Source organism: Crocuta crocuta, unplaced genomic scaffold, assembly GCF_008692635.1.
Source record: "Crocuta crocuta isolate KB4526 unplaced genomic scaffold, BGI_CrCroc_1.0 scaffold25, whole genome shotgun sequence".
Taxonomy (NCBI): Eukaryota; Metazoa; Chordata; class Mammalia; order Carnivora; family Hyaenidae; genus Crocuta; species Crocuta crocuta.
Genome location: NW_027532015.1, coordinates 3,097,593 through 3,120,367, shown reverse-complemented (window position 1 = coordinate 3,120,367; position 22,775 = coordinate 3,097,593). Strand labels below are relative to the sequence as shown.

The 22,775-nt window shown below is 40.8% G+C and overlaps 2 protein-coding genes across 2 annotated transcripts in view; one reads left to right on the top strand and one right to left on the bottom strand.

Annotated features, from left to right (window-relative positions):
* Positions 1-13,700, top strand: part of PCMT1 (protein-L-isoaspartate (D-aspartate) O-methyltransferase) — a 53,273-nt gene extending 39,573 nt beyond the window's left edge. Inside the window, exons 10-11 of the mRNA XM_077776155.1 lie at positions 3,584-3,753; positions 12,903-13,700. Of these exons, the coding sequence (XP_077632281.1) occupies positions 3,584-3,753; positions 12,903-12,915 (183 nt within the window). The 3' untranslated portion in view covers positions 12,916-13,700. The remainder of the gene's footprint in view (positions 1-3,583; positions 3,754-12,902) is intronic.
* A 4,122-nt stretch (positions 13,701-17,822) lies between these two features.
* The window catches only part of LRP11 (LDL receptor related protein 11), a 63,901-nt gene continuing 58,948 nt past the window's right edge, over positions 17,823-22,775 (bottom strand). The window contains exon 9 of the mRNA XM_077776154.1: positions 17,823-21,756. Coding sequence (XP_077632280.1) covers positions 21,602-21,756 — 155 coding nt within the window. The 3' untranslated portion in view covers positions 17,823-21,601. The remainder of the gene's footprint in view (positions 21,757-22,775) is intronic.

The window sequence follows — 22,775 nt, the reverse complement described above, 5'->3', positions numbered from 1 at the left end:
GACTGGGAAAATTACTTATTTTCTCTGGCTGTGTTGCCTATTTCAAAAAAAAAAAAAAAACTAAACTAAACCAGTGGTTTTAACACATTTTATTTTTTATTTTTTATCTTTTTCTTAATTTTAGAGAGAGGGAGAGTGTGAGTGAGGAAGAGAGGCAGAAGAGCAGAGAGAGAGAGAGAGAGAGAGAGAGAATCTTAAGCAGGCTCCATGCTCAGGGTGGAGCCAGACATGGGACTTGATCCACCACCCTGGGATCATGACCTGAGCTGAAATCGAGTTAGACGCCCAACCAACTGGCCACCCAGGCACCCCTAACCACATTTAAATTGGAGGATTAATATGCTGTAGAGGGGATGCCTGACTAACTCTGTCAGTAGAGCATGCAAATCTTGACCTCAAGGTCCTGAGTTTGAACCCCATGTGTGGCATAGAGTTTATTAAAAAAATATATATATATATATGTATATATGTGTATTCATACATATAGAAATAGAAAGATGTACTGTAGAAAGATGTACAAGTTGGGGTGCCTGGGTGGCTTAGTCAGTTAAGCGGCCGACTTTGGCTCAGATCATGATCTCTCAATTCATGAGTTCAAGCCCCATGTCAGGCTCTGGGCCAACAACTCAGAGCCTGGATCCTGCTTCAGATTTTGTGTCTCCCTCTCTCTCTGTTCCTACCCTGCTTGTGCTCTGTCTCACTCTCCTCTCTCTCTCAAAAATAAACATTAAAAAAAAAAAGAAAAAGATGTACAAGTCATAAATGAATAGCTCAGTGAATGGTCACATATGGACACATGATACATAGGTATTTATTTATTTATGTACCTGTTTACTTATTTATATTTATAATACAGCCTAGTAAGGACAATTAAGATGTGAAATAGAACTGTATTTAAACACAGGGCTTATCTTCCCCACTAAGACCCTGAAATGATCTTGAAGGGTATTTCTGGCTTTAGCTCAATGTGAATTTAAATGTTTGCAGTAGCATGTGGAAGTGTTATAGGGGTCTTTATACATCTGATTAAAGGGAGACATGCTGAAGGGAGGGGCTTTCTGGTTTCAAGGTAACAGAAAAGACGTTTATGCCTTCTCTTGTATATCACCTCAAAACAACTGGAAAAACAAGAAACAGAAACACAAAGTCCGTATTTCATTCTCTAGGAGATTGCACTGCACTCCTGAACCCTGTGGCGTGTGCAGACAGAAAGCAGATGGAGTAATAACTGACCCAGGAGGGCAGAGGAAGTTGGGCTAAAGAGGCTGCAGAGAGAATCATTGCTGAAGCCGTTTGCTCTGCAGAACTTTTTTTTTTAAAGTTTTATTAATTTATTTTTGAGAGAGAACACACAAGCAAGGGAGGGGCAGAGAGAGAGAACCAGAATTCAAAGCAGGCTCCAGGCTCCTAGCGCTCAGTATAGAGCCTGACACGGGGCTGAAACTCATGAACAGTGAGATCGTGACCTGAGCTGTAGTTGGACGCTTAACTGAGGAAGCCACCCAGGGGCCCCTACTCTGCAGAACTTTGAAAGGGCTTAGAAATAGAAGGCATCAGGACCTTGGAAATCACAGATGAAGCATGGGTCTGAAAAGAGGGGCTGCCACTGGAAATTCTGTATGAGGAACAATTAGTGCTAAGCCCTAAGTAAGAAAATTTTTGAGATCTGAAGGACATGATTCTGTAGTTTCACAAGATCTATTGAGTGCCCAGTATGATAATTTTTTTAAAAAAGGGAGGGGTGCCCAGGTGGCTCAGTTGGTTGAACATCCAACTCTTGGTTTTGGCTCAGGTCATGATCTTGTGGTTCATGGGTAGGAACCCTGCATCAGGCTCTCCTCTCACAGTGCAGAGCCTGCTTGGGATTCTCTCTCTCTCTCTCTCTCTCTCTCTCTCTCTCTCTCTGCCCTCTGCTTTCTCTCTCTCAAAATAAATAAATTTTAGGGGCACCTGAGTGGCTCAGTTAAGTGTCTGATTTTGGCTCAGGTAATGATCTCACCCTTTGTGTGTTCAAGCCTAGAGCTTACTTCAGATTCTGTGTCTCCTTCTCTCTTGGCCCCTACCCCACTCATGCTCTATCTCTGTCTCTGTTTCTCTCTCTCAAAAATAAATGTAAAAAAAGAGAGATAGGAAAAATACCATGGAATTCCAGAATATCCGGGATAAAGAGGAGATGCTAAAAGCTTCCAGAACAATAAAACTTAATCTGTTAAGGATTGGTGATTAGAAAGGCATCAGATTGCAGAACAGCAGCATTAGAATCAGAAAGTCAAGGGCACTTGTGTGACTCAGTCCATTGATTGCAACTCTTGATATCATCTCCAAGCCCCTGGTCAGGCTCTGCGCTAATATGGAGCCTGCTTCGGATTCTCTCCCTGGTTGCCCCTACCACGTGCTGTGCTCTCTCTTCCCCCTCAGAATAAATAAATCAACTAAAAAAAAGAGAATCAACAAGTCAGAAGAACAAACCATCACAAATCTGAACTGAAAATGACTTCCAGCCTTGAATTCTGTACCCACACATTGTCAAATATGTAAAATAAAGATCGTTTTAGACTTGAAGATCTCATCATCTCTCTCTTTTAAAATATTCTATGCACTGCTTCACAGAATACTTCTAGAGGAATCGGTTTAATAATATCAAAAAACAAGGGAAGAGAGAGACAGTATGAAAAATCAAAAGAGGAAGTCATGAGATCTCAGAAGTTAGGACATCTGGTTTAAGAGAGAGATGATACCTTCGAAGTAAAGTTTCTTCTTTACCGTCTTTGATTACTAGTCGTTTGAAGGCCACATTCAAACAGTAACATAGGATTTAAATGTTTTCTGGCCAAAAGGGCTTTCACTGAGTAGTCTCGGTTTTTTATTGACAAGGGCGTCCTCATTCTTTTTTTTTTTTTAATTTATTTTTGAGAGAGAGAGACCAGGGGAGGAGAAGGGAGAGACAGAAACACAGAGTCTGAAGCAGGCTCCAGGCTCTGAGCTAGCTGTCAGCACAGAGCCCGATGTGGGGCTCGAACTCGTGAGCCTCAAGATCATAACCTGGGCCACCGAGGTGCCCCAAGGGAATCCTCACTCTAAGGCTTCAGGAACTCCAGCCCTGCCTTCCTTTGCCCTGGTGCCAGTAATCCTGAATTCAGTCATCAAACCGAGGCCCCCTTGTTTTTGTTTCAGTGATACCCTAAATTCTTCAGTGAAGGCTAGGGCTTCCTTGCTGGTTTCCTGCACTGCCCGCTCCCTTCTCCACCCCTCAGCACAAAGATTCCAAACAGGCACTGGAATTTTCTTCTTTGCCTTTGATCCTCTCAAGAGAGGGTAGTTCTGCATTATGTGCCTAAGCTCGAACACTGCGAGCCGCGCTGTGTGCCATGTCCTGTTAGAGGCCAGGGGCACAGAGGTGAGTAAGACCGCAGTCCCTCTCGTCACCAGTGGGCGGGTAACTGAGTAATACGTTTAACCAGGTACATCTGTACTACGTCACATCTCTGCTTTCTGCCCGTGGACGCAGGAAGTGGTTTGTGGCGATGTCAAATGGCTCTTCACGTAAGATCTGTAACTCAGTGTGTACGTCTTTTTCCTTTAGCTGATAGACCAGTTAAAGCCTGGTGGGAGGCTGATCCTGCCCGTCGGGCCCGCAGGCGGCAACCAGATGCTGGAGCAGTACGACAAGCTGCAGGACGGCAGCGTCAGGATGAAGCCCCTCATGGGGGTGATCTACGTGCCTTTAACAGACAGAGAGAAGCAGTGGTCCAGGTGGAAGTGATTTTATCTTCTGCTCTTTCCTCTTCCACACGCGCAAGGTGAAGGGTGTGGATTCTAACATGTTAGACCGCAAGAGCTGCTTTTTTGGTTGTCACCTTTATGCTCCTCCATTTTAACATCAGAAATTCACCGCATTAAAAGTCTAGACAAAGTTTGCATGAGTCTGCCCTTCTTTTGGTTTAACTCATATCTTTGGGAAAGGGGGGTGAGACTTGGCTGGCACAAAGGTGGAGGTTTTTTTCCTTTTTTTTTTTTTTTTTTCCAAAGAGGCTTTTAGCCACAGTTCAGAACTTTCTAAGGATAATTTATTATCAGCCATTAATGTTCTATATTCACAGATCATTTTTGTAACTGCTGTAAGGTCCTGGAGACAAAGGCTTTGGTCTGAAGAGAAGGGGCCATCATTCCCTGCCCCGTTCACACCCTGTTGTACCGTTTTGTAAAGAGAAAGAAAGGAAGAGATACTCTTGTGCCAGTTTTCCAAGGTGTCAGAATCCCGGAGAGGATGTTCTTCCTCAGCTCGCTTTCTCTCTTGCAGTCGGGTGCATTGACATTCTGTCTGACAACCTGTGCCTGTTTTACATTCAGCTGCTGTTTCGGAGCCACTATAAGGAATAAACTTGTCGCAGTCTATAGAACTGGCCAGCCCGTTTTGAAGCCACTCTGAGCCCCTGGGGGGGTGGGGGGTTTCTCTAAGCTGAAAGCGAGTGCCCAGGTCTCACAAACCCGCCCAAAGGGCCAACAGCATGCAGCATAATCTCAGTACAGCATGGCTCATTACAGTGCCTCCTGTTTTGTGTTTTGTGTCTCAGCATAATCTGAATATTTTGTTTGAAGCCCAGGTTTCTCTTCTTCCTCTCTCCTCCCCCCTCCCCCTCCCCACGTCCTCCGGTGGGAAGGAGTGAAATCAATAAGTAAGAGAGACACTAGCGAAGACTACTGAAAATTAAATGCCAAAATAAGAAAGGCTTTACAGTTCCCTGTTTTAGAATCTCTTTTTTTTTTTTTTTTTTTGACAGGGGTACTTATTTTAAGATGATTATTTTTATTTTTTTAGTAAGTAAAATGGTGACTATCACTTAAATAGACCTCAATTTTCTTTTATGGAAAGCAGGAAGACACCTTTTGAATAAATGTTTAACTGCAAAAATAGTAATGAATCTAACTCAGTTTGTTCAAAACTGAGTTTTTCTTTAAATTCTGATTGGCCATTTCTGGGATATCTTACTAGGAATTGCATTTCATTCTTCACTTAATATGGATATAGCTCTTTTCTTTGAATTTTAACCTGGAGCAGTGCCACTGCTTTAAAAAAAATGAAAAAGCTGTGTCTTGTCAGTTAAAATCACACAGTTTTTAACAACTAATTGCAACCTGCCTCGACTTTGCTTCTAGGATGGTTATATTGTTACTAACAGTCTAACTGCTGTTGTATAACAGGGGCAGACATCACTGAATTTACTGAAATTCGATACCAAGTAAGAGTTCGGATTTTCATTAATAAGTTTAAAATTTTCTTTTATACACAATAAATGTTAGTATTGGGCATTCCACTGTCAATTTGATGATGAAGGACTTACAAAAAGGTGTTTTGTTTTTATAATAAGCCGAGGTGGGTTTAGCATGAAGCTAATGACACCGAAGCTTAGACCTTCACCTGCTTAGGGTCCACCTCATTTTCCGTGCAGCCTTGGTTTCCGTCCTGTTTTTTTTTTTTGTTTTTTTGTTTTTTTTTTTTTAAATATTTTTTATTTATTTCTAGGAGAGAGAGAGAGACAGCTTGAGCAGGGGAGGGTCAGAGAGAGAGGGAGTCACAGACTCTGAAACAGGCTCCAGGCTCTGAGCTGGCAGTCAGCACAGAGCCCGACGCGGGGCTCGAACCCACGAACAGTGAGATCATGACCTAAGCGAAAGTCGGACGCCTAACTGACTAAGCCACCCAGGCGCCCCTCCGTCCTGTTTTTGTTCATGAAGAGGTTCTCCCCACTTCCCAGGTCATATAAACTCTAGGTTTCCATAGCACCTATATTCACCCCTCATAACACTTAACTATTTGTATTAAATTGAGAATAATTTTTAAATTTATGAACAAATATTTAGTCACGTACCAAATATTTAGATATACATATATGTGTTTCTTTGTAAAGAAAAGATTTCTTCAACTTTTTAAAAGATTGAGCAGTTTTGCATGTACATATCCCTGGAGACATTTCCCTAGTTGTACTAGGTGGACTTCCTCATTCTTTCCATGGTAAATTTTTGTTTGTTCAAACACGTTTTCCTACATCCAAAGATGTAGTTTGATTTTTTTTTGGTTTTGTTTTGGTTTTTAAGTAAGCTCTGTGCCCAGTGTGGGGCTTGAACTCGTGACCCTGAGATCAGGAGTCACATGCTCTACCAACTGAGCCAGCCAGGTACCCCCAAAGATGTAGTTTTAATGACAAAGACAATCAGTTACTTAATTGTAAATCTTTCAGAAGTGTAGGTTTAAAGAATGTAAAGGTGAAACAAAATTTGAAAACAAACTTAAAAGAGACCATTAATCCACTGTTTATATTTGTACTCTTAAACTCTCCGGCAGGGTGGAGGCAGGAAACGAAGTATGCCCAGCTAGGATTTTGAAGTGATTTTAGTGAAAGGACTATTCAAAGAAATATGGGCAAGGTTATGGGCATCAGTAAACGGTGTTGACATGACCAGGGACCTGCCGTGCTAGGGCATACGGGGAGGACACAATTTTATTGGAACTCACTGGGAGCAGAGGCAGCATTGCCAGGGACTGTACTGGGGCCCTGGATACAGAGCTGGGAACTTGAAACCTACTGTTCCCATGGGACTTTTAGTGGTGCGGGAGAGCCAAACAAATCTGAAGAAGACAAACCGGCAATTAGAGTGTAGTGTGTGTAGGAGAGTAATCCAAGTGTTGAAGCTAGACCGTGAAGTGGTCAGAATTTCATTTCAGAAAGATGACTGTGGCCGTGGCGTAGACAGTAGATTGGAAAGGAACAGAGCTAGAGTTAGAAACAGAATGTGGTTATCCAAGCTAGGGATGAAATGGTGGTGGCCTGAATTAAGGCAGTGGTAGTAAGGCTATAATGTGGTTAAAAAGAGTCGCCTACCTCTTTCTTTCTTTCTTTCTTTCTTTCTTTCTTTCTTTCTTTCTTTCTTTCTTTCTTTCTTTCTTTCTTTCTTTCTTTTCTTTCTTTCTTTCTTTCTTCTTTTTATAGTTTATTGTCAAGTTGGTTTCCATATAACACCCCGTGCTCATCCCCACAAGTGCCCTTCTCCATGCCCATCACCTCCCTTCCTCTCTCTCCCACCCCTATCAGCCCTCAGTTTGTTCTCAGTATTCAAGAGTCTCTCATGGTTTGCCTCCCTCCCTCTCCCCAACTATTTTCTCCCTTTCCCCTCCCCCATAGTCCTTTGTTAAGTTTATCCTGTTCCACTTATAAGTGAAAACATATGGTATGTGTCCTTCTCTGCCTGACTTATTTTGCTCAGCATAACACCCTCGAGTTCCGTCCATGTTGCTACACATGGCCAGATTTCATTCTTTCTCATTGCCATGTAGTATTCCATTGTAGAAATAAACCACATCTTCTTGATCCATTCATCAGTTGATGGATGGACATTTAGGCTGTTTCCATGATTTGGTTATTGTTGAGAGTGCTGCTATGAGCATTGGGGTACATGTGCTCTTATGCACAGCACTCCTGTGTCCCTTGGGTAAATTCCTAGTAGTGCTATTATTGCTGGGTCATAGGGGAGTTCTACTGGTAATTTTTTGAGGAAGCTCCACACTGTTTTCCAGAGGGGCTGCACCAGTTTATATTCCCAACAGTGTAGGAGGGTGCCCGTTTCTCCACATCCTCGCCAGCATCTATAGTGTCCTGATTTGTTCATTTTAGCCACTCTGACCAGCGTGAGGTGGTATCTCAGTGTGGTTTTCATCTGCATTTCCCTGATGATGAGGGATGCTGAGCATCATTTCAGGTGTCTGTTGGCCATCTGGATGTCCTCTTTGGATAAGTGTCTGTTCATGTCTTCTGCTCATTTCTTTACTGGATTATTTGTTTTTCAGGTGTGGAGTTTGGTGAGTTCCTTATAGATTTTGGATACTAGCCCTTGATCTGATATGTCATTTGCAACTATCTTTTCCCATTCCGTTGGTTGCCTATTAGTTGTATTGATTGTTTCCTTTGCCGTGCAGAAGCTTTTATCTTGATGAGGTTCCAATATTTGATTTTTGCTCTTGATTCCCTTGCCTTTGGGGGTGTGTCAAGTAAGAAGTTGCTGCGGTTGAGGTCAAGGAGGTTGTTTCCTGCTTTCTTCTCTAGGGTTTTGATGGTTTCCTGTCTCACATTCAGGTCCTTCATCCATTTTGAGTTTAGTTTTATGTATGGTGTGAGAAAGTGGTCTAGTTTCATTCAGTCTAGTTTCATTGTGTCTTGTTGCTGTCCAGTTCTCCCAGCACCATCTGTTAAAGAGGCTGTCTTTTTTCCATTGGATACTCTTTCCCACTTTGTCAAAGATTAATTGGCCATACGTTTTTGGGTCCAATTCTGGGTTCTCTATTCTCTTCCATTGGTCTATGTGTCTGTTTTTGTGCCAGACTTACTGAGTGTTCATCCCACATTTGGGAATTACCATCTAAAAAGCTGCTAGTCAGTTTTATTGCCAGGCTAGGTGATCTCTGTTCTTTCAGATCTTCTTCCAGATTAATTTAACAGCTCATCCTCATGCTTGCTTCTGAACCTTCTCCTGTTTCTCACCAGCTTTCCGTCCTTCTCTTCCTGAGGAATCCAGAGCCAGTTGCAGTGCTCTGTGAGGGTGAGGCCCAGTCTTTGCTGGGAGCTTCGATAGAAAACAAGAGCACTAGGTGGTGGGCGTGCTGCATTCTTATGCCACATAGAGCCCCACACCTGCACTTAGACTTGTGTTTCCTTGTGCTTGGAAAGAATGTCACTTCTGACTTTGGTGGAGTGTTAAAGAAGAGAGGATGCGAGATGTAGGAGCCATAGATCTAGAACATGCGGTATTACGTTCATGACATGGATGTGTCATAGTTGTATTAGTTGCTTCATAAGCTCTTCATACTTTTTAAATTTGTATTTTATTTAACATAAGTATATTCATTTTATATATGTAGAGATCAGTATTTTGTTAATCATCTGGTAAGTTTTATTTTTGTTTTTAATAGCCACGAGAGTCCATGAAATAAGTTCATCTCTGGTTTGTGAAACTGAGGAATGTGTCAGGATTCTCATCCTATAAGTACTTTGTTTATCAATGTCATCTTAAAGTGAAAAACATGTTAAACACATGAAACACTGTTGTGAATCAGTTGGGCATTTCTAAGATCGACAGCCTACTTCCCAGGGTATCCAGTTTACCCTGTGTTCTGTACCATTCCATATTATCCCTTTTCAATTTCTCGGCAGACGTTACAGCATTATCACACATTTTGCACTCTTAAAGGCACGGATATATTTTGTTGCTTTTGGAATTCTTTTTATGTCTCAAAGCTTTGTACAATTTACTTTATTACCTCAGAAAACCAATTTATTAGAAAACATTCATGGGTTTTATTGTTTCCTGGTAATACATCTTTTCTTTTGTTCTTGATAAAGAATATATAATACTAAATGTTAGTAGGTTAAAGTTATTAACCTAATAAGTTATTAAGTATATGTTATATAATAAAATAATATATATAATTATTAACCTAATGAATGTATTTAGCACTTATATAACAATTTTAAAGAGTCTTTCTAGAAATTAGGACATAATACTTTTTTTAAAAAGTTTATTTATTTTGAGAGAGAGAGAGAGCAAGGGAGGGACATAGAGAGAGGGTGAAAGGGAATCTTAAGTGGCTCCACACAGACCCGATGCAAGGCTTGATCTCACAAACCATGAACCAAAATCAAGAGTTGGACGCTTAACCGACTGAGCTAATTAGGAGCCCCAGGACATAATACTTTTTATTGTAAGTGATCTATGTGTGTACGTCAGATAAAGATATTTATGTAGAATTTGGAACATTAAATGGAAAAATAAAAACCTTGAAATTTATATAGATTTTGGAGTAATAGGATGTGACAAGGTTACACATGCACTGATAGCAAACTTTTGGTTTTCTTTGGTGCCCTAAATGTTAAGATTCAAGTCTTATTATAAACTTAATTTCTTTTCCTTTTCCTTTTTTTAGTGCTTTTTTTAGTGCTATACATTTCCTTCTATTTGTTTTTAATAATACTGTTTCTGACTACCAAAATAATGCATGTGCCATGTAAAAATTTTTAGAAGTACAAAGAATGAAATAAAAATTACCCACAGTGCTAGAACCTGGAGATAACCACTATTGACATTTTGGTAGATAGATATATATATTTTTTTTACTCTCTTATCCATAGTTCTATATATAGCTCTTTTGTAATTCTGAGATCATATAATTTTATAATCTTTTTTATTTAATAAAATGTCAGTATTGTCCCACATTGTTAGTTTTTTTTTACAATATGACTTTCCCCAGGTTTACTGAGATATAATTGGCATAGCATTACATTACTTCTACGTGTACAACACAGTGAGCTGATATATGTATATACTACAAAATGATTACCACATTAAGTTTAGTTTTATGGTTTCAGGTCTTACGTTCAATTCTTTAATCATTTGGAGTTGATTTTTTTTGTGTATGGTGTAAAATGGGCCAGTTTCATTCTTTTGCATGTGGCTAGTTTTCCCAGTACCATTTACAAAAGACACTGTCTTATCCCCATTGTCTATTCTTGGTTCCTTAATTAATTGACCATATATGTGTGGGTTTACATCTGGGCTCTCTGTTCTGTTCCATTGACCCACGTGTCTCTTTTATGGTAATATCATACTGTTTTGATTACTCTAGCTGTGTAATATAGTTTGAAACCAGGAAGTGTAATACCTCCAGCTTTGTTCTTCTTTCTAAAGATTGCTTTGGCTATTTGGGGCTCTTTGTGGTTCTTTACAAATTTTAGGGTGGTTCCATTTCTGTGAAAAATGCTGTTGGGATTTTGATACAGATTGAATTGAATCAGTAGATTGCTTTGGGTAATATGGATATTTGAACAGTATTAATTCTTCCAATCCATGAGCATTGTGTCTTCTTCAGTGTCTCTCATAATGTCTTATGCTTTTCAGTGTACAGATCTTTCACCTTGTTTAAATTTGTTTTAGATATTTTATTCTTTTTGATACAATTATAAATGTTTTAATTTCTTTCAGATAGTTCAATATTGGTGTATAGAAACACAACTGATTTTTGTATACTGATTTTCTTTCCTGAAATTTCATTGAATTAGTTCATTAGTTTTGATTTTTTTTGGTGGTTTTAGGGTTTTCTGTATATAATATGTCGTCTGCAAAAAGAGACAGTTTTCCTTCTTTCTTTCCGATTTTGATGCCTTTTATTTCTTTTTCTTGCCTAATTGCTCTGGCTAGGATTTCCAGTGCTATGTTGAATAAAAGTGGCGAGAGTGGGCATCCTTGTCTTGTTCCTGATCTTAGAGGAAAAGCTTTCAGCTTTTCACCGTTGAGTATGATGTTAGCTGTGGGCTTGTCATATATGGCCTTTATTATGTTGAGGTACGTTTCCTCTATACCTAGTTTGTTGAGAGTTTTTATCCTTTTAAAAAAATTTTTTTTGATTGAAGAGGATATTTGGAAATGTTGTACTATGTTGTGGGCAATAAGGATATAGATTTATAATATTCTTAATGCCTTGCAACGGATAAATCGAATATGGTAAATTATTTTATAAAACCAGTAGTACCTTCATGTATATTTTAAAAAGGATAAGTGAATTTATGAAAAGAGCGCTTTGCAAGTGAAATCTTTGCAGTTTAAATATTTTAATGCTTGCATGAATTTAAATAAAAGCTGTTCTATGAGAATTCTAGTATTTATATTATTTAGAAGACTATATTGAAAGGAACCAGAAATGATCATTTATCATTTAACAGATAATCCAGTACTCTATGACAAAGGCAGCTTATGGGAGATGTAATTTTTTAAACTAATTTCTCACAGTTTACAAAATTTAGTTTTAAAAGAAAGCACGGTGTCTGATAGTCTCTTAATTCACCACATACCTGGGAAATTTTAGCTTTTTACTTCCCTTCCCTTCAAATTAATTTTAATAACTTTTTAAAAACTTTTTAATATTTATTACAAATTGTAAGAATAGCACAAAGAATTTCTGCATCTTTTCATCCAGAGTTACCAATTGTTAGCATTTTTGTACATTCGCTTTCTCACCCCTCTTTCTCTCTATATATATACATATATATCATATTGTTTCTTGAAATCATTTGAAATTTAGTTGAAAACATCATACTTCTTTACTTGAAAAATTCTTAAATATCTAGCAATGTTTTTGTCACTCAGATTGCCCTCTAATACGAAGCTTTTTGGCTTTTTTGATAGCTGTATTTTTTCACTTTTAACAGCTTTATTGGAGTATAATTTATATCCCACACAATTCATTTAGGCCGCATTTTTATTCCTTCCTTCCTGTCTCTGGCAGTCGCCGGTACAGTGCTGCACCTGGCTGCGCAAATGGTTTCTTTTGGAGCTGATGAAGCTGCCTTCTGAGATGTGTACTCCTCCAGATGATGCTTTTTCTTCCAGAGAGTTTGGGTTGAGATGGACCTACTCAGCAATTGCTAGCGGACACTCTAAGCAAAAGACCAACTTTTTGTCCAGTGTTGTGAATGTACCTATAAAAAGTTATTTGAACTTCAAATACTCATCATCATTTTATAATAAATAGTGTTAGCAGGATCCTAGATGTAAGAGTTAAAATTTTCTTAAAGGAAGAAAGTTATCTTTGAATTAAAAAATAAAGAATTCAGGGCCTTTAGGTTTCACATTTCATTCCAGAGCAGCATGAGGGATGTGTGGATGGCTGACTCCCATTTTCGCTTGGACTTGGGACTGTTTGCTTTGCCTTTTTCTTTTTCTTATTCTTTTCCTTTTTTTTTTTAATGCTCGGGTATTGGTGTATTTGTACGTACTTAATAATTGTATCCGAACTACTAGAAAAGCCAAGTTTTATAGTCTGTAACTCCTACTTATATATTTCTCTTTTTCACCCCCAGGGACGAATTGTAAAAGCGCCATCAGCTTGACCAGTATGTAATTTTGCAGCGGATTGCTCATCTCAGTTCTCAAAGCTTTTTGAAACCCAACAGCATCACAGCTTGTTTTGGACTTCATTACACTATTATTTTCAGCATGAAAATGTGTGGTTTTGTAGGGTTTCTCATTCTTCAAAGAGGCGCAGAAGCTGAATTGGTAGAGGAATGATGCAAAGTACAAATTTGTGGATTTATTAATTTAACACACCCACATTTTACTTTAAAATATTAAAAGATGAGGTTCTGCCAAATGGAAAACTTAGTTTGTGAATTGATTCTGAGGAGTGGTTTTTCTTAGGCACTTAATTTCGATATTAATTTATCAGATTGCTTTTGTGCACCGGATAACACCACCATTCACAAGTTAAGATTCTTGGTTTTTGGATGTCTGTTAGATGCCACTAAGAAAATAGAGATGAGCTTCCTTTTTAAAGCTTTTGATGTGGTGTCCTAGAGTAGCATGTTGTAGATACAATCAGCTGCTTTGTTACCTTAAAACTAAGCATTTGTAAATATTAAAACTTACGAAAATGGCAGGTGATGTCCTTTAAAAACACTTAGCTGTTCAGATGGGACATAACTGACATAGTACTTTCTCTCTTTAAAATTATAGGAGACTTGTAGCTCGGTATTGTTTTTTCTGTTTCCAATTTGCTGCTGATAATGTACATGGATTTAACATGCTGTGTAAGCTGGGTCCTAGTCACTGAACAGTTTATGCAGTGCTGCTTTGCCAAATAAAGTTAAACGTCAAAGAGGCATTGGTGGTGTTTGAATACAGAGGGAAGAGCCGCAAGTCCAGCAGCTACAAAGTGCTGGCTGAGGGAGGTCACAGAGAGAAAACTGTTGTTCTGATGCTCCGTTTTGTCGAGTCTGAGGGGCCTGGATTAATAGCATCCCTCCAGCTGTACATGTAGACTGTGACCCTTCCCAGTGGGTGAGGACTATACCTCGTTTATCATTTTTCTTTGCCTAACATGGGGCTTGCCTCTAAGTGAACAGTAAATGCTGAATGAGTGAATGAATGAGTTGGCCTAGTGTCAGAGAAGAACAAGGTAAAGGATAAATTTAACAAAACCCATCTCATCTATAAATATTTATTGTGGCGCCTGGGTGACTCAGTCGGTTAAGCGCCCAACTCTTGACTTCGGCTCAGGTCATGATCTCACGGTTTGTGGGTTCAAGCCCTGTGTTGGGCTTCGCATTGATAGCTTGGAGTCTGCTTGGCATTCTCTCTCTCCCTCTCTGCCCCTCCCCCACTCACACTTGCTCTCAAAATAAATACTTTTTTTTACACTGTTTTCTCCTATTGTTTTTTTTTAATTTTTAATGTTTNCCGTGAGATCATGACCTAAGCGAAAGTCGGACGCTTAACCGACTAAGCCACCCAGGCACCCCGGTGTTTATTTTATTTTTGAAGGAGAGAGACAGAGTGTGAGTGGAGGAGGGGCAGAGAGAGATGGAGACACAGAATCTGAAACAGGCTCCAGGCCCTGAGCTGTCAGCCCAGAGCCCGACACAGGGCTTGAACTCACGAACTGTGAGATCATGACCTGCGCTGCAGTCAGACGCTTAACCAACTGAGCCACTCAGGCGGCCCTCAAAATAAATAAACTTTAAATAAATATGTATTAATATAATGACTGTAAAATGAGTTTCTAAGAAGGCAGTAGCACTTTGGGATCTTGTTTAAATATTGTGGTTTTATAACTTTTATAAAAAGATCTTCATTTTTCTAGGGGCTCTAGAACTTGAAAAACTACAAACTGTGTATCTAGCACCGCTCGTGCTCTCAGCAAAGCAGCCCCTGTGCTGTGTGCACGTGTGTCTCATTCCAGCACGGCGGTCCCTAGTGCGTGTGGCACCTCCCCCACCTCTTACAGCCTTAAGCTTTACTTGCTTAAAAATGGTTTTTAAAATCTACACACACGTTTTCTCTCTAGTGTCTCTTGGGCAAGATCTCACACGGCAAACTAGCATTAGTTGGCGGTTGAAACTTGGGAGTTTGTTCCCCGCTGGTTTGCTGCTGCTGTTGCTGCCGCTGGATCCCGGCCATTGGCCCTTTCGGCGCAGGACTCCGTGATCTGACGTAGTTTCAAAGGTCAGGGGTTCTTTAGGATTTTAAATTGATTCTTAAACTTAACCACTAACTAGTCTGTATCCTTCATAGCCATTACTAACATTTTATTAGATGCAAATCCCTGCCATATGTAAAAAAGCCGTTACTCTCAAGGAATTTGCAGTCTGGCTGAGGGGACAGTTTATAAATAGGCTAGGACCGAAGTGCTACCTGAGTGTTATAGACAAATGCCATGCCAAGCATTACTGATGGATTTTATGCTTTTGTGAATTAAAAAAAAATTTAAATGTTTTTAAATTTTGAGAGCGAGGGTGCACACACATGCACAAGTGAGAGAGGGGTAGAAAGAGAGAGAGGCAGAGAGAGAGAATCCCATGCAGGTTCCCACTCAGCAGGGAGCCCAAAGTGGAGCTCAAACTCATGGCCCTGGGATCATGACCCAAGCTGATATCAAGAGGTGGACACTCAACCAACCAAGCCACCCAGGTGCCCCAATAGGAGTAGATTTTAAAGGAGCCTCGATAAGTGGCAGAAAGAGCAATAATGAATTTTAACTAGGCATAAGAGCATTTTTAAAAGAGCTGAAGTTATATAAATGCCAGTCAGAGATCAAAAGTGTTTCTTTAATCTTTAGTATTCATAATCTCTAAAATAACTTCAGCATTCCATTGTTTCTTGATAGAAGCTATTCCTTTATACAGTATAAAGAGGACAATGAAAATATTTTTAAAATTTTCAGTCTGGTGAGTTCCTGTTGAAACAAGATGATTTTACAGACTTGATTTTATTTAAAGGCCAACTAGTTCTCAGTTAAGAATGAAAATTAAGAATTCCAGGTTCTAATGAGGATTTCAACTCTTTTCCAATCAGTAACATTAAGGAGGAAATGACATTTTAGGAAAATAGTACATTATCATTGTCCATGTAAATATTTAAAATCCCAATGCCCTTAATTTTTAAAAACCTCCATTGCTCAAAAGAAGTTGATTATACTTGTTAAATTGACTTAATGTACCTATTCTAAGGCATCTTAAAAACTCCATGTATTTTAAAGTAGGATACCATTGTTTAGTAATATTTTAATGCTCATGAATCTTTTGAAATCGGAAACCATCTTTTGCATCAGATTGTTAGCCACGAAACAAAGCTCCTTAGTTTTGTTTCATAGAAGAGGTAGGTGTTTCGGTTTTCAGGTAAATGTTAATGAGTGTACCAGTGTTTGTAATGGCAATAAAAGAGCTCATATGACAATGGTAATTGAATGCTAATGTTGTAAATGAAATAGCAAACATGGGTAATTTTTAAAATGTTCTAAATGGGAGGGGCGCCTGGATGGCTCAGTCAGTTAAACATCCGACTTCAGCTCAGGTCGTGATTTCACGGTTCGTGGGTTCGAGCCCTGCATCAGGTTCTGTGCTAATGGCTAGCTCAGAGCCTGGAGCCTGTTTCAGATTCTGTATCTCTCTCTCTCTCTGACCATCCCCTGCTCATGCTGCCTCTCTCTCTCTCAGAAATAGATAAAAAACATTAAAAATAAAATAAAGTGTTCTAAATGGGATTCAAAAGGCCAATAACTTATTTTAGGTAAGTGCCAAATTCTTTGAAGTATAAATCATCATTTCCTACAATGCACTAAGTTCTTAAAGAGCTACACTAGTAAAGTAAAAGTGCTCTGATCTTGGGGTGCATGGGTGGCTTAGTCTGTTAAGTGTCCAGCTTGATTTCAGCTCAGGTCATGATCTCACAGTTGTGAGTTCCAGCCCAGTGTCCAGCTCTGTGCTGACACTGCAGAGCCTGCTCTGGATTCTCTCTCTCTTTCTCTCTCTCTCTCTCTGCCCCTCTCCCACTTGCTCTCTCTCAAAATAAATAAACATTTAAAGATTAATTAATTTAAAAAAGTGTTCCGGTCAGATTTCAGTTCCATGTCTCTTGATTTCTCCTACCATTTTTCAGGAAGATGACAATGTTTTGTCCCCATTGTACTTAAAGGGTGGCTCAAATAGATTGCCAGTAAGAAAATCCTGCATAAGGGGCTCTGAGTGGTTCAATCAGTTGAGCGTTCAACTTCAGTCTAGGCCATGATCTCGCCATTCCGGACTTTGAGCCCTGCTTTGGGCTCTGTGCTGACAGCTCAGAAGCTGGAGCCTGTTTCAGACTCTGTCTCTCCCTCTCTCTCTGCCCCCACCCACTTGTGCTCTGTCTCTCTCTCTCAAAAATAAACATTAAAAAAAATTTTTTTTAAAAAGCCCGCATGAAGAAAACTAGCCGGCCCATGTAGCCCACAGTTGTGTATTGTAATAAAAAATGAAACTAGTCCAAGAGTTTCCTTATCTCTAATCCTTCTACCGGTGCTCTCGTGGTAGATGTTAGTTTCCTCTTTAGGCTTCACCTTTATAACTGACTTTATGTTGTTTGAGCCAGGATTCTTTATGAAGTGCTCCTTGTCTGGCGAGAGAGAAAACATCTGACTTTCAGTCCCCATAGAGGCTGTCCTGAGCCAGTGAATCCTCCTTCCTCTCTCTCTTTCCCCTCGTTCCTTTCCCTTCACTTCCTTTTCAACATGAGAGAAAGTTCGAGGGCTGCTGGAGCTGAAGAACTCATTCTTACCTGGAGTGTCCTAATAGGATGGGCATCAGAAGAATACTTTTTTGTCCAAAGGGCAGGTGTTTGCAGCACCAAGGACATCTTAAATACGAGAGTGGCAATCCAGGGACCTGGGGCAGCTGAGGACATTTATATTTGAGTTCCCATGCCCCAAACATGTCTCTGTGACCCGCCCCAAAGGATCACATCACATGGAGTAATTTCTTTTGCCAACCCTGTTTATTTCAGCTTTTTGTTGATTATCTTGTCAGGATTTTGCTTAGGAATTACATTACAGATGAAAGAGCCTGCAGAATTTCCATATGAACATGATTGTGTCAAGTGTAAATCAATTATAAAAAGATATTTTCTGGGGAAGAAGACCTGCCCTTCTTTCGGATCTTGACTCCTTTATGTGATTAGCTTGTAGGGAACACAGTTGGATAAAGCAGGCCAGACGTTACAGGTGGGGGTGTTAATGGAGTGTCAGACTGTCTCCCCTTCAACAGCAAATGACATTGAAGGCGTGATAGATTGCATAGTTCACGGTTCTGATTCCTTCATTCTATACACACATCTCTAGATCAGACATTTAGGGATTCTTCTAAATTTCTGTTTTCATCTGTGAAACTGCTTTGTTTAAATATGAGAACATAGACTTTTGATATTTTTGGACTCTTGGGTCTTCAGTCATATGAAATGATGACGAATGGAAACAAAAAGGAACTTTTAAAGTCCATAAACTCAGTACAATTTTCCCTAAGCTTTTTGGTAAAAGTTAAAGTAATTTTAAAATGTGTTTTGAGAAGTTTCCTACGTTTTGAAATAACTATAAAAACATCTTTAAGCTGAATGATACTGTAAGTTGATCTCTTTCCAACTTACAGTGAGGTAACTTCCATAAAGACTAAACACGGAGGTGATGGGAGGAAATAAATGAGCAGGAACGAAGACACACCGAGGCCTAAATGTAGCTAATGGAGGAGGCTCAGTCCTAAGCACTCAGTCCATTTCTGAACACATCCAGCTTCGGTGTGTCTAACCACATTTTCATCCCTGGCGGTTTTATACTTACCCCCCCCAAAAATGTTTGCTCTTAAAGTAGCTATAAAATATGCACTTTATTTAGGATACTAGATAGAATTCAGGAGACAAAAGAGCTGGGGAAAATGGGGCCAGCGCCCCAGAAAAAGTCAGCATCACAATTTGCTTAAAAAGCCAGGGAGATGAGAACATTTGTGAACAGCAAACTAAGCTTCTCCTTCTCTATTCGGCGTGGGCGGTTTTTTGTTACAAACCCTCATTCGGTTTTAACGCCAACGGCTGGGCCAAACTTGGAGTCCAGTAAAGAAAACAAATAATCAGAGTCACTCTGATAGGAACAAAACGGTGCAATCCCCAAACATCAAACTGGGGACAGTGTAACTTAAGAGACGCCCAGGGACAATCTCAGGCCCAGATGCTGCTGTTGCAGAGCACCGTGACTGACGAGACAGCACACGCGAGGACCCGGGCGGCCCTGTGTCCTGGGGCACGGCCCACTGCCCTGTGTTTCTGTACCCGGAGTCCAGTTAATTCACCAGCAAGGTCTGCCTTGAACAGCAAAACTGAAGAACAAATAGAAATAAGCGTCTCCACGTTTGGGCTGCGGGAAAATATGATAAAGACGACCTGAAACGGCCATCAGTGACTGAGGAGGGCTGGGAAGTGCGGAGGTGAATCGTGAAGCCGAATCACGGATTATGAAAAGTAAGGGAGAGGAAGATGAAGACAGTGTTATTTTCCCGTGGAAGAGAACAACCTGATACCCAAGTGACTGGAAACATTCGAGCTTCTGGAAGGATGGAGACTAGCTGTTGTCTGCTTGTAGGAGGACTGGAGGAGAGAAGCTCTGAGTTTTCTGGAAGGTGGCTCAGATGGGCCTTTTCTCAGGGAAAGATACGCGAGACACAAGAACATGTTTGGGCAGTAAATTGCAGACAACTTTCCCTTTAAAATTATTTTAAAATCATCTTAGATGCAGAACCCCTTCAATTAAGATACTCACAGGTAAAGTGACTCTGAAAAGCCCCACGCAGTCCATCTGACAACACAAATTGTAGACCTTGATTCTCCTCTCATTCCTGATTTCCCCCTTTGCAAGATAAGGTTGATAGGGTTAAATCCAGGTAATAATACAGGAACAGCTCAGTAAATGATGGCAACTTATGATGATTAGGTTAAATGGCTGTTTAAAAAGGTGTAAGAATAAAATACAGTTTATTAAAGGGTTATTGTACATGTAGATAGGGACATCTTTTTTCAAGTCTTTTGACACCATAGCAATACTAAATCGTGTTTTAATTTCCTCACGTATAAAAGATGTGCTGGAGGCTGCATCCCTCAGCAGTTTGTATCGTGTCGGGTGTAGCTATGGGTCCAGGCTGGTAGGCTGCACGGCGACACACAGCGACGTGGCGTACACATGGCCACAGAGGGCCTCAGGTCGTCTGTGCTGCCCTTTCTCTAACCTGCCCTCGAGGAGAGACTCAAATCTTCGCTCAATTATAAATATTCCACAAAATGCTTGGACCTCTCAGGACGTAAAAGTAACCAATTTCTTTGTTTTTTAGAACTTTCCATTTGTTAATGGGTTCGTTATATTTCGGACCCAAATTAAGCCCTTTGCCAAAGGAACAACTTACCTCGGTTTCAGTCTGAAAACAGAATGTTCTACAATGTATTCAGATATTTTAGAAGATTTGCCACTGATGAGAAGAAGCCATATTATGTACATAGCAACATCACATGAGTATATAGACAGGCACCACATTCCTCTCAAGGAGAATGCTTTCTAGAACATGTGTAATCCCGGCGTGAAGTGATGATGGGAACAGTTTGCCTTTAAAATCCTAGACTGATGAACAGGGGATAGATGCTAAGCTAGATGCCAGTTTTCTGCAAAGATGAATTTGTGCAAGCCTGCTTTACGCTCCGGGAGTGCGTAAGCCTGGCATTAGCTGACTGCACATTACAACATCTTACAGCATTAAGTAAATAGTGGAGAAAATGCTCAATTCCACTGGCTGAAAGACACTGCTGCTACTTACACACGTGGCATTTTTACCAAAGCTGCACCAGGAATCCACCCAGTGCTCTGTTTCCGGTTTGCAGGCACTTTTCTTTTCCATCCACACAGACTGGTGTTGAAACCCAGCGACTCCATAAATAAAGCTGCTGCGTTCTGGACCACCAAGCAGTGTCGAGTAGATTCAAGAAAGGCCTAATTGTGCTCCTCCCACTTTGCCCTCAGCCGAGTGGGTGTTGAAATGTTTGAGCTGCCCCCTCTCCTTCACCAGGTCTCCTAGCGCCTCATGACCACGTGACAGCTATTTGTTTTCCAGAGGCTGGGGTTTTCTGCCCAAGGGAGGCCTAATGAGGCGGCTCCCTAAATGACGTGATGTCAGAGGCACTGAGATAAGCTCACATTCTCCTTTCCCAACGCCTTCTTGACATGTTCGTGGGGCTCCAGTACAGATACTGCTGCCCTAGGTATCAGCTCATTGAAGATCACTTGAGATCCATTCACAGAAACAGGCTTTGAAGGGGAGAGGAGGAAGCTGGGTATAAAGTGGTCCCAGGTCGGCAGGGGCCAATGGCTGGCCTCTAAAAAGTAACGGGTTAGCATCGCCATTCCCAGGCCACCCCTCAAACGCTGAACGATCCGCCGCGGCTCACTGCGAACTGCTATGTTCAGGGACTGCTTACATTAAGTCAGAATTCGATTTGTGAGTCTTTACTCAGACTCCTCTCAAAATTTCAAAATATCTCACATACTTCCGGAAGAAAATCATTCTACAATAAATAAAAACAAAAGTTTGGGGTTTGCAGAATTTTCTGGGGTTTTGGTTATTTTTCTTAGCCCAGCTCAAACCAGAGAGGTTTCTAAATATCCGGAGCCCGATAGGTATAAATTAGAAGTGAAACACCCTCGCCCCCAGCTATTGGAATGACACTTTCATAGATACATCCCATTTATGAGGTAGTCCGATTCCTCAGATGTAATGGGACGAGCTTTTTTAAGTTTCTGTTTCACCAGGCGTAGACGGCAAGCGACCATGAGAAGCAGCAGAGCCGTGATGGCCAAACCCAGGGCTAAGGGTAGCACTGCACCTGTGGAAGGGTGAGAGCGGATAGCGCGGGTCAGTGATTTGTAACAACGACCGCTACAATCTGCCGGATTAGAAACACTTTGCATGCGCGATTTAATCCGAACAATCAATTAAGTAGGTACTCACACTATCACCATCTTATAGATGAACTAAGGTGGCGAGATTAAGTAATTACTCTAAGAGCACACAGCTTGCCAATGGCAGGAGTTCTCAGACCCAGACTTCTTCTTTTTCTTTTTTTTTTTTTTTTATTGTTTATTTACTTTTGAGAGAGAGAGAGTGAGCAGGGAGGGGCAGAGAGAGAGGGAGACACAGAATCCAAAGCAGGCTTCAGGCTCTGACCCAAGGCCTGTCAGCACAGAGCCCGATGCAGGGCTCGAACCCATGAACCGTGAAATCATGACCTGGGAAGTCAGATGCTTAACCAACTGAGCCACCCAGACTTCTTTAAAACCAAATCCTGGGGCGCCTGGGTGGCTCAGTCTGTTAAGCGTCCAATTCTTGATTTCGGCTCAGGTCATGATCTCATGGTTCGTGGGTTTGAGGTTTACATCGGGCTTCATGTTAGTGGTGCAGGGCTTGCTGGAGATTCTCTCTCTCTGCCCCTCCCCTGTGCACTCTCTCTCTTTCCCTCTAAAAATAAATATGCTTTGGGGCACCTGGGTGGCTCAGTTGGTTAAGCATCTGACTTCAGCTCAGGTCATGATCTCACGGTTCCTGAGTTCAATCCCTTCATCAGGCTCTGCGCTGACAACGTGCAGCCTGCTTGGGATTCTCTCTCCCTCTCTTTTTCTCAAAATTAAAAAAAAAAAAAAAAGAAATTTATTTTCATTTCTAAGTCCAGGGAACCTACTCTCAGCCAGTAGAACCACTGCTGAGAGTGACCAACAGAATCTGCTGGCGTGATTCTGGTTAAGGGTAGTTGAAGAGAAAGTCTCTGCAGTTCTCCTTCACAGGCTTTATCCTGTGGGATTGGACGCGCACCCGGACTAGAGGCGGCCTGTCCAGGCTTGCAGGAGT